This window comes from Antennarius striatus, chromosome 15 (genome assembly GCF_040054535.1).
Source record: "Antennarius striatus isolate MH-2024 chromosome 15, ASM4005453v1, whole genome shotgun sequence".
In the NCBI taxonomy this organism is placed as follows: Eukaryota; Metazoa; Chordata; class Actinopteri; order Lophiiformes; family Antennariidae; genus Antennarius; species Antennarius striatus.
This window is the reverse complement of record NC_090790.1, coordinates 12198336-12217836: the sequence shown is the minus strand read 5'-3', so window position 1 is coordinate 12217836 and position 19501 is coordinate 12198336. Positions and strand designations below refer to the sequence as shown.

Below are 19501 nucleotides of genomic sequence, written 5' to 3'. Positions count from 1 at the left end.
AAATCTATGTTTATTTTTCTATGTAAATGTTGCTCTTGGAGGAAAAGGAAACAATCGTTTTGGAGGAGTTAATGAGGGTCACACGCGAGACTGAAACGTGACGTCACTGAGGTACCGCCCACCGCCGGGAGACGTCTTACATAAAGGACGCGCTGAGCATCATCAGACACTGAACAGTGAGAGAGACGTAAGAACAAGCTAGAAGCCGTTGAGTCATTATCACGAGAAAACATGTACACCAAATTTGTTCCAGGCGTTGTGCGGACAAATATAAAGAATATACGCGTTTCTCCTGGAAGATGGCGGTCAACGGTGGCATCCCCCAAAAGTCAGGAGAAAGATAATTTGGAGTCCTGTCCAGTCGTCGAGGCTGCGCCAGTTGAACTCATTTGTCAGAAGAAAACTGCGTCCACACCGCAGTTACACCACATCCACATTGACTTCGACAACACACAGGAAGCCTACAAAAGTAAGGGAAATATCGATTTGCTTCGAAGTCTGCTGGTCTTCAAGCTTTGCACGATTGATGTGCTCGTTGACAAGAATAAGGAGGTGAGTTGAGTCGATGAAAGACCTTTCAGACTTTCCCCCAAATAGTATGACTCTGGTGAAATGCTTCCGCTTTGTTTGGTTTCCCAGTTGATGGAGCTGAGTAAGAAGATCCTTGGTCAGCGACTGTTCGAGAAGATGATGAAGATGACCTTCTATGGTCAGTTCGTGGCGGGGGAAGACCACAACGCCATCAAACCTCTAATTCGGAAGAATGAGGCGTTCGGTGTGGGGGCAGTTTTGGACTACAGCGTGGAAGAGGATTTGACCCAAGAGGAGGCAGAGAAGAAAGAAATGGAGTAAGTTTGACAATTTTATATATACAGTACGTTCCGAGCGGGAGATTACTGAAGGTTAGTTTAGTCTTGTTCAGTTTTGTACGAGTAACTTGAAGGATCTACTCAAAAAAACAAAACAAAACATCCACATCTCTTTAACTTTCACAAGGCAAAAGAACACAACGTCCCTCATTTCCACGCACTCTGAAACCTGAAGTCAAACTAACGTGACTGTTGTTTTTAAGGTAACTTTTTAAAATAGTTATTACGAAAGTAAACCTCATTCACTGAAATGGAAAACAGTAAATAAGTTTAAACTCCAGAACTGTAAAAAAAAAAGTTAAAAAAAAAAAAAGTACATTATCAGGAGCGTTTACGTTTTTGGAGTTACATAACTAAGGGAAACGAGTAGGTGGAACAAACTGGAAGAATGCAACCAGCTGCAAAAACAAACTTGCACTTCGATTATATAAATTGATTTTTTTAAAAGTTAATATCAGCGTTTTTAGATGATGATGTTCTTTGACTTGACTTTGTTTTTACAATGGCTTATGTTTCACAACGTGTTTTTGATAATATGTTGTTTATGTTATTCTAATCACTTAGTCTTCAGCTTATCTTGTACTGTTTGTTATATTACTCTGACTCACACTGTCAATAGTATATTTCCAGCACAATGACAGATTGTAATAGAACTCTCAAGCAGGAAGACTTTGTCTGTCTTCTATTTGCTGAGTAGAATTGACCCCTCTTTACTGATTGGTTGATTTGGTTGTGAAATGGGGTGGTATTCCTGATGTCAAACTTTTAGTGTAATGTAATGCCGGCATGGAACACACGCAGAAAGAGTTGTGTAATGTTCTGAGGAGATAATGTGCTTTTTTTTTTTTTTTAGCAGAGGATCACATTTCTGAACTCAAACATGCACACACACTGAACAAAATTCAAGCATATTTTAAAATTCCAAGTCAGATTTTTTTTCAGAAATGATCACACTACATTTAAGTGTGACTAAATCCAGTGTTTCTTTTCGCAAATCTAATTTTATTCCCCCTATCTGTTCAAATTCCTCCTCTGTAAGTGACCTGAACATGACAGAGCAGGTCTTTATGACCAGTCAAGAAGCAGACAAGAAGCATGCTGATGAGTATCTGAAATTTGATTGGAATCCCAGGTCATAATCAACAATAGCATCATGTTCTGCATTTCTCAAATGGATTGTGAAATATTTACTGTGTCTTTTTGATATTTTGTGTCATAGATCAGTGAAGCAAAACTGATTTACAATAATTTTTGTTAACAAATTCTTCTTTTTCAGTTCCTGTGTTTCTGAAGCTGAGAAAGAAAGTCCAGGTTTGTAAATTGATTAAAATATGATTGAAACGTTTAACTTTTAGTGATCTCCTAATTCAGAAGCACTAATATTCAACCACTGTTACCTTTGTCTCACTTCAGATGCTGCCCACCGTGAGGAGAAGTACAAAGCCCATCGTCAGTTTGGGGACAGGCGTGGAGGGGTTACCAGTGCTCGTACTTACTTTTATGCAGATGAGTCTAAATGTGACAACCAATTGGAGACATTCATAAATTGCATTAAAGCATCTGGTGAGACCAAAGTTTTTGTTTTCTTTAATTAAATATATGTTATAGAAACCCCTTTGTACCATTGTATAAAAAGATCATTGACTCTATTTGAATTTAAAAATTAATCAATCAATTTCAGGAGGAGCTTCCGCAGACGGATTTTCTGCCATCAAAATGACAGCTCTGGGACGCCCACAATTCCTTGTAAGTTTATTCATAAAGGTGCACATGCTTTTTGTAAAAAGGCACGAAAAACTATTTGTCTTTCCTGTATGAATACAGACATAAAACAAGAGTCAAACATCAGCCAGAAGGAACCAAAAACCACGTTGATAACGAAACAAAATAGGCTGATCAAAATGAACAAAAGAAAATGATCTACTCATTTTCGGACAACTATAGTTCCTTAAGACTGGAAACTAATCCATCACAAAAAGACAGAAGGGATAACTTGTGTATGAGGAAAGAACCCAGGAAAGTAAGTCATGATGGCAAAACCGCCATCTAACCAGAGGGAGAGAACATGTACGCCTTTTCATGGCATACTAATGTTTTTTTTTTAATTACAAGCAAGATGATTTGCTCACAAGCCGCCAGCATTCTAATAATGATTGCTGATAAGTCAGTGAAGGATATACTACTGAATGTGACCCAACTCCCTTCCACAAAGTTGCCCAGGGTTTACAGATATTTTGAAATTAAATTGAATATCTAGAGGAGGACCTTTGGGCTTGACAGCCTAATGTAGATCTTGCTAATTTATCATCAGATAAATAAAGCCATAAAGTGACTTGTGGTGCTATGACTGAGTGCTACAAATTACAATATTTTAACAGTGGTATGAATAATTAATGTTGCAAAAAAAATTAACATACCTGTTTTATTGACCAACTAATGACAAGAAACATTTTTTCCCAAAATGTTTAGGGATTCCATGGAGTCCCATTCATTATAGATTACAATGCAAATGTCCCTTACATTTTTATTGACATATCTCTACCGTTGTAACATCTCTTCTTCCAGTCCTTTGTGGATTGTCGCCTTTGTGGAAGCTGGTTGCTGCTACTATTCTGATCTTAATGTTTTTGGTCCCACACATCATGCATGGTCAATGTATCACATAACTATCCCATCATTCCTCCTCACCGGGTCGCTCCTTTTATGCAGGTGTGGTCAGTGACTGTTCTTATTCAAATTCAATATTTTATTGTAATCCTGAATATATATTTGTGTTTGAACAGCTCCAGTTTTCAGAGGTCCTGGTCAAATGGAGGCGGTTCTTTAACTTTCTGGCAGCACAACAGGGAAAGTCTGAAATGCTGGTTTTGGAACAAAAACTTGAGCTTGAACAACTCAAGGTATGTCTCTATTCCAGCAAGTGAAAGGCATGATTATGCATGTTCACACAGGCCTTCTCTGATACTGATCACTGAATGTTTTGTTGTAGGAAAGCTTGGCCAAAATGGGCGTGGGAGCCAAAGAAGACATTGAGAACTGGCTTACTGGAGAGAAACTGGGTTTGTCTGGGTAAGATCTTCCGTTGACAAAAATGTCACAGTGATTCCGGTTTTATTTCATACACTGAGGTAGGCAAGTCTGGGAAAAAAAAGTAAATAATAATGGATTAGATTAGTGCTTTTCACCGGTATATTCACACACATTCACACACCAGTGAGTCCCTCATTGTGGGCAAGGAGGGTAAAGTGTCTTCTCCAAAGACGCAACAACAAATGACTAGGGGAGCTGGATTCGAACCACCAATTCTATGATCATTGGAGAACCTGTTCTACCACCTGAGCCACTGCCAATATCCAAAAGCAAACATTAGTTACTTGCATAACAACTTACTTGATTCAGTTAATACTTATAAGACTGTTAAAAGTGTTTTTTGGAATTTCAAAAACTAAAATGTACATTTTCTCACATTTTAATTCCAGAGCCATAGATATGCTGGACTGGAACAGTTTAATAAATGACACAACAAACATCTCCAATCTTCTTATGGTGCCAAACCTTGAGGTAAGTCGTTTAAAAATAGTAATACAGCATTTGAGAACAGAATTTTTGATAATTTTTAAGGAGCAGGGGACCTCTAAATGATAGATGCATTTTATTACAGTCTAATTAAGCAATATTTATAGAGATTTTGTGAAATAGATATTGATAAGAAATAGTTTCTGTTAAAACTATTTTCTTAATGTCCTAACAGATTGATAGAGGTCATGTTGGTACAAGACTTATCTTTCTTTACGATTGTAACTCTGCCACTAGTGAACATTTGATAGGGTGAACACACACTCAGGACCACTTATGGAATTTGTTCAGCAGCTAGGAACATAGCTATCATTCTGTACACTGCGTGCTGTGCGTTTCTGCAGTGTTGCAATGAGTTGAGGGGTTTTGCAGATGCAGTGCCAGGAGAGACAAGATTGAAAGGCCCACGGCACTCATACTCGCTCCTCTTATTCCTACAGCACAACTCTGAATCTTGCTCCACTTGACAAATATCGACAGTTTGTTGGTTTTTCCTGTACAAAAGAAATAAAAGACTAATGAGTTGATGTTGTGTGTTGTTCCTGCAGACAGGCCAGCTGGAACCTTTGTTGAACAAGTTTACAGCTGAGGAGGAGAGGCAGATGAAGAGAATGTTACAGAGAGTTGACGTTCTGGCTAACGTAAGGATACCAAAGCAAACAATTGTGCATTTATTGTAATAAAATAGTTTTATGATGTAGAATAAATGTGAAGTAAATTAGAGATGAAATATGTTCAAAATAAATCTCTCTTGAAACCATTACATTATAAATGCTGTTTGTGCGTGCACCCCAGCATGCCGTGGAGAATGGGGTCAGACTGATGGTGGATGCAGAGCAGACATACTTCCAGCCAGCGATAAGTCGACTGACCCTGGAGATGCAGAGGAGGTTCAACAGAGAGAAACCGATCATTTTTAACACTTACCAATGTTACCTCAAGGTGAGGCCAAAGTTTTCTGATAGTAGCAAATTATGTTCAGTTTATTCATTGGTACAAATACATTCCTGCTAGTCTATGTTGTTACATCATGTGTGTTTTTTTAATACTTGAAGGAAGCTTACGACAATGTCACATTGGACATTGAGCTATCGCGAAGAGAAGGGTGGTACTTTGGTGCCAAGCTGGTTCGTGGAGCCTACATGTACCAAGAGCGAGACAGGGCCAAGGCTATTGGCTATGAAGACCCAATAAACCCAGACTACGAAGCCACGAACAGGATGTATCATAAGTAAGTGTTGAATTATCATCTAAGTATTTGTGGCACAGCTGGAAAATGCCTGAAATCCACAAGTGTCACCTGTTATTTTGGGTTTTTTTTTGTTTTTTTGTTCAGGTGTTTGGAGTATGTGATGGAGGAGATAGTATACAGCAGGAAGTCAAACGTTATGGTTGCAACGCACAACGAGGACACCGTGAAATTTACCCTGGAAAAGTACGTTCTCCAGCCTACGTGACAAATTCAAGGACTAGAAAATTTGACAGAGTGCAGATATTCTTTGGACATACACTAAAACCATAAGTCTCTTTCATTAAGGATTTATCATAATGGTTTAAAAGTAAAGTGTAGACCATTACACTTAGTAAAATGCACTCTTTGTTAACTTCAAGGCAGTTGTAGGATTTATAGATTATTATGCAATACATGGTAAAGTTCTTATGATGTAATAGTGTTTTTGTTCTATTTTTTCAGGATGAATGAAATGGGTCTGTCACCCAGTGAGAATAAGGTTTATTTTGGACAGCTGCTAGGAATGTGTGACCAGATCAGCTTCCCACTGGGTATGTTAACACTCAGCTCATATTCTCAACATACTGTAAGCACTAAGATATGTATCGTGGAGGTTTACATCACATGTCGTACTAGAAAGGAACCCTCCTTACTACCCAGTTTATGGAAAGAAAGAAATCAACTTAATTAAACCTCGGTAGTGGTCAGGATATGAACTGGCACCTCCCACAGCCACGAGGCAAGAAGAACAAACACCACAATGAAAAATGTAGCTGAGTTAGCGATAAAGAAGGAGCCAGCAGCTAAAATTGACCATGAAAATGTAGGAACTAAAACATAAATGGTTTGTGTGTTGTGAACCTTGCAGTACATTAGCCTATGTAACAGCTGCAGCCTCTCGACAAGAAAAGCCTTAAGTGAAAGAGTCCCCTGAGGTTCCCAAAACCCTTTCTAAATTTATAAGACCCGTATACAGTATAGGGTTTCTGAGCGTCTGAACACTCTGGTAAAACAAGGCTGTGAGGTACGAGTCTCGAAATCTCTGATTCTCAACACTGAGGGCCTGTCACCTGTCTGTCTCATGTGTAAGCCATTATTACTTAAGAGACTCGACCCAACTCGTGGTTTCTACAGCGAACAAGCCGACGGCAGCATAATTCCTCTCCAGAATGTGATTCTTAACATAGTGACAGCGTTTAGGGACGTTTTTCCACACACATCAGCCATCTACGTTACATAACTCATGTTACAGTCTGCCTTCTGATGTAATTTCTTCTGATGTCTGGTTAGATATCTGCTGAGAAAACCTTGTGTTATCTATTTATTCACTGCACGTTCATTTCTTGGTTATTAATCACATGAAATGTAATGGAATTCACAAACAGGAGTTATTGGAGAACAATATGAGTCATGTCTTTCTTTGCAACAGGCCAAGCAGGGTTCCCTGTCTACAAGTATGTCCCGTATGGCCCAGTCAACGAGGTGATTCCTTATCTGTCTCGGCGTGCTCAAGAGAATCGTGGGTTCATGAAGGGGTCCCAGACAGAGCGCAGCCTGCTGTGGAGGGAGCTGAAACGCAGGATCCTGAGTGGTCAAATTTTTTATAAGCCTGTCTACTGAGTGAAAAAACAGCTGTTTGGTAACTGCAGTGTAAGCATTCCATAATCTTTACACTACCTCTACCTGCTAGCTGATCTTTGTAGAGGAACCCTAAGGCACTTCCTTGCCTGGTAAGGCTGCAGTGTTTGGGAGAGGATTGAAAGTCTACTGATGGCAGTGAAGTGTTGTATTGCTTATGATAGAGATTATCTTTTTATTCTCTTCATAAGTTATTTGGAACCTACAGAAGAACGTCTTTGTTCAGGCACATTCCTTCTGAGGAGACTGTATGTTGTGGTAGCATGTATAGTGCTGTGTGTTATTATATTCATCCATTACAACCAACAAAGTTATTTGTTAATGACAGCGCAAAAGATTACCTTAATTTCAAAGCTTCCGTATTCATATTTTTGATGTGTGGAAAGAAAATGCTTGAACTCACACTCTTTCTGCTTTCCTTAAAAGATGGATGTGCAGTTTAAAAAAATTAGACAGCAGTTTCTGTGTGTAAATTGTCCAGGTTTATGTACTGTGAATATGTTCTAACAACTTAACTACCTGTTAGTTTGAAGTGATTGCTGCAGCAAACATTTTATCTCTTCAAAACAATCTTATTGTCGACTTAGTGATATGTAGCTGAGGAGCAACTAATGGTGTCATAGAATCTTTGACAGCTAGTTCAGTCCAAAGCACACAAATGAAAAGATTTTCATAGAAAAGATTATGTAAACTGCGCTGGAGGCGACACTGGATTTTCACGGTTTTAGGGTCTATGGAGATGATATATTTAAAAATGGTTTGATAGCCTTATTGGATTTTTGCATTTTACATGATGTAGAGAATGTTATGGACATAAATATATAAATTTTCAGTGCCAATATTTTAAGATAATGCTAGCAATACACAAGATTCTGTTATTAATGTTGACAGTTGAGGAATATTGATTTTAGAAGGAAGACTTTTATATTTCAATGTTTTGTCATTGTAATTAAAATTTGTTATTTGTTAGTTTGGTTTTATTGGACATGTTTCCTTCTATATTTATAATTATTATTTTTGGTTTCCTCAACCTGTATCTACTGTATGTGTACCATATTTTGTAGAAGTTGTAAAATAAGTGAAAATTCATTCAAAACAATAAAATAATTATGTGAAGAGTACCCTGTCTGTTTGAGGTATGGATGGTACAAATTCATTTTAGCAACACTGTTGAATACACATTCGTTTTTCCTTTCACCATGAGACAGATTCTTTTTTTGTCTCAGTGGGAACATTGTATTTGGGGTCCCAAAAATAAACAAAACAGTATATTAAGGAGTGAGTGATTAAATTATGTTTTTCAGTTTAATTTAAAGCAATATTATTGGGGGAGGATCTGTGGTGCTTAACAACTCAAAGGTTACATGACTGGAACGTTGCTCTATGTTACACAAGTTCAGCTTCCTTTCTGTCACTTTAGGCAGGCATTACTCAAGCACCTCAGGACAGACCCGACATTATGTCACTACAACGTGACCTGTATGTTTCTGATGACGTCTTCTGATGTCCCACTCATGAAAAGTAGGTGGGTCATTACTAGAATTTGGTGCCATAAAATACACATAACATAACAGGACGTGTGACATATAAAAATAAGATTGATAATATTTTTTTAACTTGTTTTACAAAGTAGAAAACTTGCAGTATTAATAGTAAAAAAGTCCAACAACTTCATGTGCCCAATGCGATCAAAGTAATGAATTAATTAGAGTAAAAAACAAGTGAATCAATTCTTTTGTTATTGTTCTTGCACATACTTATTTTTTAAGATGATTTCAGTAGTCACATGCAGACACCACCAAACAGAACCAGGACTAGACATACTCTCACATTTGTCATTTAATTTTGGAGCAAATTGTCAGCAGCTTTGAACTTAAATTGAAAATGAAATTTTTGGTTTTGTGTGTTTAATGAATGCATGATAAAAGAGTATTTCGTCAGTAAAAACTAATGTCACAAACGAGACATGTCAGTCAGTCAAGGTGTGACTGACAGTTATAATGGCAGGAAAAGATTCATTGAGTGGTGCGTTTGAAATAACAGGACAGGTGAGAGGGAAAATAAACATGGATACCGTTAGGATATTTGCTCAATCAGATAATGAATTTATGTACTGTACATTGCATACAAGACATAATTATTCATATTATCAGTTGTGGTGTTTGCTTAGATATGATTCAGTGTTTTCCATCTGGTTATTATTTAAATCTCAGTCTTTTTGGAGCTGGACCAGCACCAATATTTTTCCCTCACATTATCGGTCGTACATGGATACAGACAACTCAAACATCCACTTGTTTTAATAACAGAACACCCATCTGCTCCAACTGTTAATAAGAAGAATGGTAACCACTGATGCAGCACAAAGGCTGTGTGTGCTGCATCGGTGGTTACCAGGACAGCAGCCATTACTGCTCATAAAAAAAAGAATTACTTCATTCGATCTACTGTTGGGACAATAATTGTGATGGCAGTACAATCTGTTTCAACCATACAGGTATGCGATTTTGCGATACTAACCTGCTGTGCAACTCTGCGGCTGTAGGAGGAGAATTTATTTTTGAACTCTCTCAGCCCTCACAGCCAATCAGGTCAGACCTCAGGGAGTGTGTAAACGATGAACAGAAGAGGGTTTCTGTCACTTGCTTGAAAATCATTGTGACACTGCTAATGCCGTTGCCTGCAGGTAAAGAAAGCTCTGACTTTTATATATATTTATTACTTTATACCTCATCTATACCACTATTCTTCTTTGAGTTACTTCTTTGTAATTTGACCATCCTTACAATCAAAAAAAGTTTTTAATCTGTTTTGGAAATATTAGCTGACATAATTATATGAAACTGGGACGTCTTACATTACATGAAGTAGGACGACTGTCCTCTGAGAAATACAGTTTAGATCTTGTAATTAAATGTAATGTCTACAGGTAAATGTCAAATATACGAACGGAATACAGCTTTAAAAATTTCTCTTGATTTAACAGGATTGAATTATACGAGAGTATACAGTGTAGGAACCTGTTCTGACATTAAAAGACAGTAAAAGAGTTTAGGTAACTCTTACATTTTGTGACTTTTTTCTCCTTCCATTGCTTCTGTTCTTTGCGAAGACCATGCAGGCGTCATGTTTGTAGTAAAAACACAGGGCCTCTGTGTTTGTTTGACAAGACGGCTGATGTAGCGCTTTTCTTGCTTGCGTGTTTTCCTTGCCTTTGTTTCTCACTTTGCATCTTATAACCCTTTTTCTCCAAACCACACTACAAAACCCAGCAAGGTTTGTATCAAGAACTTCATCCAAAAGTCCGTAGTATCTTTCTTTTACCCTGTATGATCTCTGATGTCACTTTTCAGGTTCCACCTGGAGTTTTAATGATGTCTGGCATGAAAGGACTTAAATGCACACTTGTGACACAAGGCCTGGTTCTTTGGTGTGTATTCACCAACATCTTGCTGGCGCTATATTGCCTAACACACCCAACTCCCAGGACGTTTAGGTAAACTTTTGTTGTTGTTTATTCTTCTGATGTAATTCAATCATCCGTTGACTTACCTAAAATTCTTTATGTATAGTGGCTCTCAAGAAGACACATGTCCTCTCAATGTGATGAAACAATTAAAGACAAACGGGACCGCAGCAGCTCAACAGACGAAAGCCCAGAATAAGGAGTGCTCCCCCATTGTGAACATCATGTTCATGAAGACACATAAAACCGCCAGTAGCACCATACTCAACATCCTCTTCAGATTTGGCGAAAAGCACAAGCTTAAATTTGCTTTCCCTGACGGGCGCAACGACTTCTACTACCCATCACCTTTCCTGTGCTCCCAAGTTAAAGACTACAGACCTGGAGACTGTTTCAACATAATCTGTAACCACCTCCGTTTTGACCGTCAAGAAGTTGCCAAACTCCTGCCTCCAGATACCGTGTACGTCACCATCCTGCGTGATCCAGTGGATCTCTTTGAGTCCTCCTTCCACTATTATCGCAGAGTAATTCCTCTCACGTGGCGCATCACTGGAGAGAACAAACTGGCAGAATTTCTGAACAGTCCTCTAGCTTTCTATAAGCCAGATGCGTTCAACGCATTCTATCTTAGAAATTTACTCTTTTTTGACTTTGGTTTGGACAACAACCAAGAATCTGATGATCCTGGTGTGATGAATGATATTAAAAACCTATCAACACACTTTGATCTGGTTCTCATTGCAGAATATTTTGAGGAGTCTCTTATCCTGCTTAAGGAAACACTCTGTTGGACTATGGAGGACATCCTGCATTTTAAACTCAATGCTCGCAAGACCTCATCTGTACCTCGACTGACCCCTGAGATGAGAGTCAAAGCTTTGCAGTGGAACGGAGCCGACTGGAAACTATATCAGCACTTCAATACCACCTTCTGGGCCAGAGTAGAAGCATTTGGGAGAGAGAGGATGAATCAAGAGGTGAAGGATCTAAGGAGAAGAAATGCTGAGATGATGGCCATGTGCCTCCAAGGTGGTGAGGCAGTTGAAGCTAGAAAGATTCAGGATAGTCGTTTCCTGCCCTGGCAGCCGGTTGGAGAGTCTTCCATCCTGGGGTACAACATGAAGAAAAGCATCGATCCTAAATTCAGAACCATCTGTGAAAAAATGGTCACACCTGAAATACAATATCTATCAGAGCTGGGTGTCAGCCTTTGGCTTACAAGACTATGGGGCTGGCTAAAAGACACTCTTCTTGTAGTTTAAGTTTGATTACGTTTCTCCTGTAATGTATTTGATATTTAAACCAGATGTTCTTAAACCACAAGTTTTTCTTCTGAATAATGCATTTTTAAGATTTTATTTTTTGACTTCGTAACCAAATTCCAAGTGCAGATATGTGGCTAAAGGAAATACTTCCTCAGCAGAGAGGTTAGTCTGCCCCCAGCAGACCCCACTAGCTCATGGTTTAGGCATTGACAGAAATGAAAAGCAAAACATTCTCCATATTTTCAGTTCAGTTTGGAGTTTGTTTGAGCAATGCCTATTTGGTTCTACATAATCAGGAAAGTGATCATTTTTGACAGACACAGGTTGTTAGTCCTGTTTTTATAATGCTGTAAACTGTTGTATTATTTATTTTTTTGTACTTAATTCACACGATTTTTTGTAGAATGACAATAAACTTTTTAATGTGTTCCTTACATGATTGTGACATTTTAGTATGTAATTTTCAAGCATTAGCTTGATGTGTTTGCTGCCTGCTCTCAACCCCTTCTCTTCTACAAAGTATACAAAAAATAATACCGCAGGAGTAGAATGTCAGCCATGCATCCTTTCAGATGTGTCCGTTTTCTTGGCATTGCTTGCAAAAAAAAATCATACCCTTTGTAGGTTCTGCAAATGAAATAGACTTCTGTTAATATTTCCATTCCTTTTTGAGATTTTCATAGTAGTGGTACTATCATTTCAAAATTCAATCTTTGAAATGATATAGGATACAAATCAATCTATTTTAGAATATTTTGATGAAAGGACACAGGTAACCATTCGTTATGTGGGAATTTTACAAGCCAATGACTTTTACCTGCCAACCCTTTTTTTTCCCATTTCGAATGTAATGTGTCTAGAAAGAAAAAAAGTAACTGAATATGAAAATAGAAGACAATTATTACACAAAACTATATCCATGTCACTCCAAGTCATTTAACTTGTAGGTGAAATACTTTCTGTTGAAGGTGGTTTGGATTTACACCTCTAAAAAAACAATTTAGTTAAAAAAAAAAAGACAAAACTGATGGGAGAATCTAAAAATAAATTGACAGTAATTTAATTGACACAGGCGGCCGAAATGAGTTTCCTCCGTAGGGCGTCCGGGCTCTCCCTTGGAGATAGGGTGAGAAGTTCGGTCATCCGGGAGGGACTCAGTCGAGCCGCTGCTCCTCCGCATCGAGACGAGCCAGATGAGGTGGCTCTGGCATCTGGTTAGGATGCCTCCTGGACGCCTCCCTGGTGAGGTGTTCCGGGCACGTCCTACCGGGAGGAGGCCCCGGGGACGACCCAGGACACGCTGGAAAGACTATGCCTCCCGGCTGGCCTGGGAATGCCTTGGGATTCTCCCAAGGTGGACAAAGTGGCTAGTGAGAGGGAAGTCTGGGCTTCCCTGCTTAAGCTGATGCCCCCGCGACCCGACCCCAGATAAGCAGAAGAAAATGGATGGATGGACGAGTTCCACACTCAATATAATAAAAGCACTTTACCACCTGTAAGACATTAACATATGTTTAATTTATTCATTTACAATCTATGAGGAATATGAATCCGTTACAAATCACAACAGGGTTGAGGACGGGACAAGGCGACAGGAACATTGCTCCAGCTTCAGTCAGCTCCCACAGGTCGTCTGGTGGCCGCTGCCAGTCTAGGTCTGACTTCAAGCACAATGTTTGTGATGAATATTGACTTGACTCAGGGATGGAGTCCATGAAGAATGTCAGAAGTGTGACGACAGTGTGTCTGTAGCCTTCGGTGACCCCGGTGCCGTGTCCTAAGCCTCATCATCTTCGCTCTCGTAATTATGTTTGATGTGTTTCCATAGTTTCTAAAATGATTAAAAACACATATTAGGCAAAACCACACGATTTGAATGCACATAGTAGTCGATTTAAAAAAAACAAATCCCGAAACAGTTGATATTTCAATTTGTGGACAAGCTAGCTTAGCTAATGTTAGCTCCACCTCCCCTTACAAGGTCAGGGAAGGAACAGCCCTAATACGCAAAAACAGAAAACACTTACACCGCGATTCAGTTCCTCAAAAAGCGCGTCGGAACCTTGATCGAATACTCGCTCGAAGATCACCGCTCCAACTAGAATGCCTACAGCAAATGTAGACGTTCTCCTGAAGAGCGAACGGTACACGGTCTTCACAAACGACATCTTGGTTGGGTAGTGCGCATGACCGGAAACGACAGGAAGCGATTGGGCAGCGGAAAGCGGAAGAAGCTTCCTGACCCTGCAAAGACACCGTACACAAACATTTGGCCACAGGCTCACAGCACAGGTAGGGTGTTTCACATGATTTAATCAGTTCGAACGATTTCAAAATACAGTATAATTATATATATTTTAGTAGACACCACGACGTACTTGACTGTTTCGTCAATGGATTTGTGCTATTAATAGTTTAGATTCAGTGTAGACTGCTTGAGTGAACACGAGTGTTCTTTAGTGTGACATTTACAAGCTAACGTTGTTAAACATCTAGCCAAACCAACTCTATACGGAAGTATTGTTGTTGTTATTGATCAAGTTGGCTCGACATGTGTCTCAAAGGCTTTGTAACCACAAACATCCGGATGATTGTATCTGTGATCAGACTAAATTCAACATCCTTCGTTTAAAGTAATTTTCATTATTTAATCAGTAGGTGGCAGCATAACGACGATTTTAATACTTCTGTTTCGTCCTTTTAAAAAAAAAATGTAGATCGTCTTTATTGTGGAAGTAGTAATGATTTCAGTTTCATCTTCGTCTTAATGTTTGCAGATCAGATGCAGCTTCTTACAAGATGAGATTTTGCTTTCTTAATTGTCAATTACAAAGAGTTGATTTTCAGATTGTACGGACAAAACAAGCAATAAGTAATCATAACCATGAGAATTATAATAGGCTAATTAGCAATACACATTTTTCCAAACAGTGTTGTGACGATGAGTCTATTAATCAGACTAAACACAAAATCCATTGCAATATCCATATTAAGTCTCTCTCTCAGCTTGTGTATAATAATATTGAATGGTATGATGCTCATGTTTGATGTGTATAACAGATGCACACCATGTATTGACAGAGCAATAATGCAAACCTGCCTGCTTTTCATTTCACTTTCTCCCAGAGATTCAAAACGTGACATAGGGCTGCATTGAGGACAGAACCTGCATCATGGGCAGGAGATATTACTGTGACTACTGTGATCGATCCTTTCAGGACAACATGCATAACAGGAAGAAACATCTGAATGGTGTGCAGCATCACAGAGCTAGGAAGGCCTGGTTTGACCATTTTAGAGGTGGGACTAACAGTTGGTCATTAGACTTCATAGATGCAATCAGTAGATTTTATATTTTAGAGCAGTGGTGCTTTAGTGTCAATGCATCATTTAACTCAGCAGCAACTCAATGCAAATTAAAAGAGTTTTTTTCTGATTGGAGAATGCTCACATTTTATTTTGCCATCTTGGTTATTCAAAAACAACAATGGCCCACCACTATTTCTTTTTACAGACTCTTCAGCCATTCTGCATGATGAGCAAACAAAGAAACCCTGCAGGAAATTTCTTCAAAAAGGTAACAGGGTAGTTTCACCATAAAACCTCTGAGATTTTGTGATATTACTAACCTTGCTAATAAAATGTTTTTTTGTGTGTCTTTTTTTTTTTTAGGAATTTGTGATTTTGGCTCTAACTGTAGATTTTCTCACATGTCTGAAGAGGATATTTTTAACTTGCGGAGACAAATAGAAGGTAAGTTTTTGAAAACAAATTTATTCATTAATTTTACTGAGATGCCTCAGAATCTTTGTAGTGTTGGTATGAGTGAAATTTTCTTTCTTTCCTTCAGAGGAGAGGAGGCTCAGAGAAGACTCTATCAACAAAATTATGCCTCAGCGAAATATAGAGGAGTGGCTCTCTAGAAGGGCAAAGAAACAGACTGCCCTCAGCACCAAAGGGTATGTATGTTAATTTTTGTGTGTACTGCCAAGTCAAAAAGGTTAGCATGGCTGATGGTCATACTGTTTAATTTGGAATTCAGCTGTTAAATTATTTATCTTTGCAGAGATCTAAAAACTGCAGAAAACAGTGAAGCGGGGCAAGATGAAAGTTACATACCGCAGCAGCTCCTCTCCATTCCTGATCTCCCACCCTCTCTTCTGCCTCCCCCTCCTGATGGGTGGAAAGTCAATGTGGACACAGAATGGGGTTGAAAGAGTTCAAATTGTTGCTAAGTGGATATGTGACATTATTATAAGGAGAAATAGAACAGAATGTCTTTGTTACTGAGAGACCTGCCAGATTTGTACTTGAAGAGGTTTGACAGTGGGTTGTTCAGTTAATATGAAGAATCTCTGTTGCCGTTTTCCAGTTTTAAAAATAGAAAAAGCAGTCATACTTTGTTTGATATACAATAGACATCATGTAAGAAGACATACTAATTTATTACATTTGCCTGAAGTTTTAGCATTCCTGTTTAACAATTTTATTTTTTTGCAGTTGAAAAGTTATTTTGAAATAAGTAAAAGTTTGTATTGACATAAAACACAGTAAATCTGTGATTACCAACTCCATCTAAGAAAGCAAACTACTGGTACCTTCCGTGTCTCCCTTTTTCCACATGCTAAAATGGATATTTGTCACTCTGTGTGACGACCTTGTGATGAACTCATGCCTTGTCCACGGTGCAACCTGTCTTTTGCACAAAGTCAGCTAGCCTGGGCTCCAACCGCACGGTCCTTCACAGGAAGCAGTAATAGAAAGTGGATAGATGTAGATAACATTTTGCCTTTAAGCCGAGACTCTTCTGAGGAGCTCGTTTTGACATCGCTCAATCCCAAATGGACCATAGGGTTGCTCAGCAGCTGGGAGTAATTTTTAGTTTTATTTTAATCCTGTGCAGTGTTACTAGGGGAATCACTGATCCAACTAAATTTTATTTGCAATCCAGTTGCTGGGAAATGCGTTATACATTTTAAATAGTGAAACTGCCTATCCAATGATCTGGATCTGGAACTTTCACAATGCATGTTTTCAAGTTGTCAATGCTTTCTTAAAGTAGATCATTAACCTTTTGAAGTACTCTGTTATGTTCTTTCTTTGGACTGGTGTGTATTTCAAATGCGTACTGTATCCTTTGAATCTCTTTTTCATCTTCTGCATACCCAAAGCAATATTTCCAGCTGAATTCTCATTAAAGGTTTCACTACCAGATAATCTAAGTCTTGTCCTGCTGTCTTGGTCAGGTCTTCTGTGTTAAGGATTCTCCCACTTCAATGAGACATTGCCAAACTACGTGCTGACTCTCACTGAGGGTATCCTGTGGTGTTTTTTTTATACCAGTAATGGCACCATGGAGCAGTGTTTTTCATATAGGTCCAATTTTGTTTATATCACTCACAAGGGTTAGGCTTCCCAGCGTTGACAGAAAGGAAAAACACATTTAAAATGTGAAGTAGAGATTTCCAAATGCAACAAGCAACAAATCTACACAATATTTTTGTTTGACCTTAAGGATAAGCTTACATTCACACTACATTTACTGAAAACCTGTTACAAAAATGAAAGGTTAGGCTTCAAAATGCCAATCCAATAACTGATATTCAGTGATATTTTAGTTCAGAGCTCAATGCTTTATTTATAGGTTTATTAATAGCTCGGTGCTCCATATGACCCTGTAATCCCCCTTTGTATCATTCCCCCAACCCTAACCCCCCTGGACTGTATAGGAATTCGATCAAGCCTCAACCCCCCCCCCCCACACACACACACATACCCATAGTACCTATTTGTAAATCTCCAATTAATTGTATCCATGCTCTTTAACACTACATCATACACTCTAAACTCAACTGGTTCATTTCTTGATTAAAATCATTAAGGAATCAAACACAGATACAAAAATATCTTTTATTGTGTTTTTCTACTTGTATCTCACTGCTATTGTCTCATCTTAGTCTTTACAACTGCTGAAGTTCTCCACTACATAGCTAGAGGGTAAGTCTTTGGTTTGTCACTAATGTCTTCTTAATATGGTGGATACTGCACCGTCAGGTCCGTCACATCTCTGTGTTGTATAATGAGGAATACATTAAGACTTTTATCCTCCCCCATCTGCTATACCCCCTTTTTTGTCACCCTCTGCAGTTGATGATAGCATCAGCTGTATGGTCTAAATGCACACTAGGATATGTAGAATCCTTCGCTGAATTATAACCACTAAAAAGGAAATCAACAAATACTCAAGCTCATTTATATTCATTTGATTTTATTGGACTACATGCATCTAGACACCACTTTACATTAGTGTATAACTGATGCAGTAAACTCATGTGCAGGAACACAACAGAAATAACAAGCGCTGGACATTCCCTGTGGAAACATTGAGTGGGGGGAGCACAACAAATATCACCTGGAAAGTTAGAGAAACTTTTTAACAAGGACATTGTAGACAGAAAGATAACACATGACAACCCATTAATTCTGACGAGTCATTTCAATTCAAGAATACATCGAGCATTTAATTCACTTTTCTCAGATGGTGGTTTTGTTAAATGTGTTTTCCATCTTTCTAAAAGTATGCCAAAGTAAGGTAAAAGGCATGAGAGTGCAGTTTCACTTCAAATGACAAAGGCACAGACCAGAAGACGTCTACAGTTAAATCAAATCTAGAAGAACAATTGAGACAATGTGTACACACATTTGCTCATTGAAACATTGTAACACACAGACAGGACACGATACTCCTTTATTTGACACAATAGCTATATTTTACTTTCACACACAGCTCACGTGATATGTTCACATGAAGAGATAATTTCCTATAAATAGTTCATACATAAACAGCAACTGTACAGAAGATAAAATCTTTATTTTATTGCAGTTATTCTCACTGTTTCACCCTTTTCGTGTTGTGATATAGCTTTGATACATTTTAAGATAAAAAGAGCAGGAAAAAATATATAGCATTTTGTAAAACTCGTCGAAAAAATTAATCTTAACAGATCAGTACAGGTAATGTAAGTGCATGGCCTTCATACACATGAACTTGTATTGAATATGTCCAGTCAGCCTGGAAATTATAGTTCAAAAATCTTATATTTTTGGTATTGTTTTGTTTTGTACAAAATATTACGCTTACATTCATAATAAAATCACAAAAATTTAATGTATCACTCTCAAGTAAGAAAATATAACAATGTTATACTTAAAACAATATTCTGTTTCGGTGGTCCATGTTAAAGCCAAAAAATAACATTTTTCATGATATATTAGATTACAGTTCACAGCATAATGCAGAGTACTTGGTATTGTGTTATTGTCCGCACACCCACAAAATTTGACATTTCAGGGAAAAATGCGAAATACTGAGATTTTTTTTGCAACGATCTCTTTACAAATTGCATAATTATGTGGATACTTACATCACATAAAAATTTGATCTCACACACAT

General features: G+C 38.2%; 4 protein-coding genes across 5 annotated transcripts; 3 read left to right on the top strand and 1 right to left on the bottom strand.

Annotated features, from left to right (window-relative positions):
* The first annotated feature begins 159 nt into the window (after positions 1–159).
* prodha (proline dehydrogenase (oxidase) 1a) lies at positions 160–8430 on the top strand. The gene is made up of 14 exons (XM_068334529.1): positions 160–552; positions 640–848; positions 2146–2180; positions 2283–2432; positions 2551–2615; positions 3653–3769; positions 3859–3938; positions 4349–4430; positions 4994–5086; positions 5241–5387; positions 5501–5676; positions 5782–5880; positions 6139–6227; positions 7106–8430. Exons 1-14 carry the CDS (start codon positions 232–234, stop codon positions 7294–7296), a joined length of 1854 nt encoding a protein of 617 aa, XP_068190630.1. The 5' UTR covers positions 160–231; the 3' UTR covers positions 7297–8430.
* A 1539-nt stretch (positions 8431–9969) lies between these two features.
* On the top strand, positions 9970–12414 carry gal3st1b (galactose-3-O-sulfotransferase 1b). Of its 2 annotated transcripts, XM_068334532.1 has the most exons (3): positions 9970–10000; positions 10668–10810; positions 10887–12414. In XM_068334532.1, the coding sequence occupies exons 2-3, from the start codon at positions 10686–10688 to the stop codon at positions 12043–12045; spliced, it is 1284 nt and encodes a 427-aa protein (XP_068190633.1). In that variant the 5' UTR covers positions 9970–10000; positions 10668–10685; the 3' UTR covers positions 12046–12414. The 2 variants fall into 2 exon arrangements, with proteins under 2 accessions (XP_068190633.1, XP_068190632.1); XM_068334531.1 differs by lacking the exon at positions 9970–10000 and having other exon boundaries at positions 10547–10810.
* Positions 12415–13547: 1133 nt separating this feature from the next.
* On the bottom strand, positions 13548–14230 carry uqcr10 (ubiquinol-cytochrome c reductase, complex III subunit X). Its single transcript, XM_068334534.1, has 2 exons — positions 14076–14230; positions 13548–13879 (listed from the first exon to the last, which is right to left on the bottom strand). Exons 1-2 carry the CDS (start codon positions 14214–14216, stop codon positions 13826–13828), a joined length of 195 nt encoding a protein of 64 aa, XP_068190635.1. The 5' UTR covers positions 14217–14230; the 3' UTR covers positions 13548–13825.
* Positions 14231–14265: 35 nt separating this feature from the next.
* On the top strand, positions 14266–17256 carry zmat5 (zinc finger, matrin-type 5). Its single transcript, XM_068335044.1, has 6 exons — positions 14266–14340; positions 15175–15348; positions 15563–15625; positions 15721–15801; positions 15899–16007; positions 16115–17256. Exons 2-6 carry the CDS (start codon positions 15222–15224, stop codon positions 16260–16262), a joined length of 528 nt encoding a protein of 175 aa, XP_068191145.1. The 5' UTR covers positions 14266–14340; positions 15175–15221; the 3' UTR covers positions 16263–17256.
* Positions 17257–19501: the final 2245 nt, after the last annotated feature.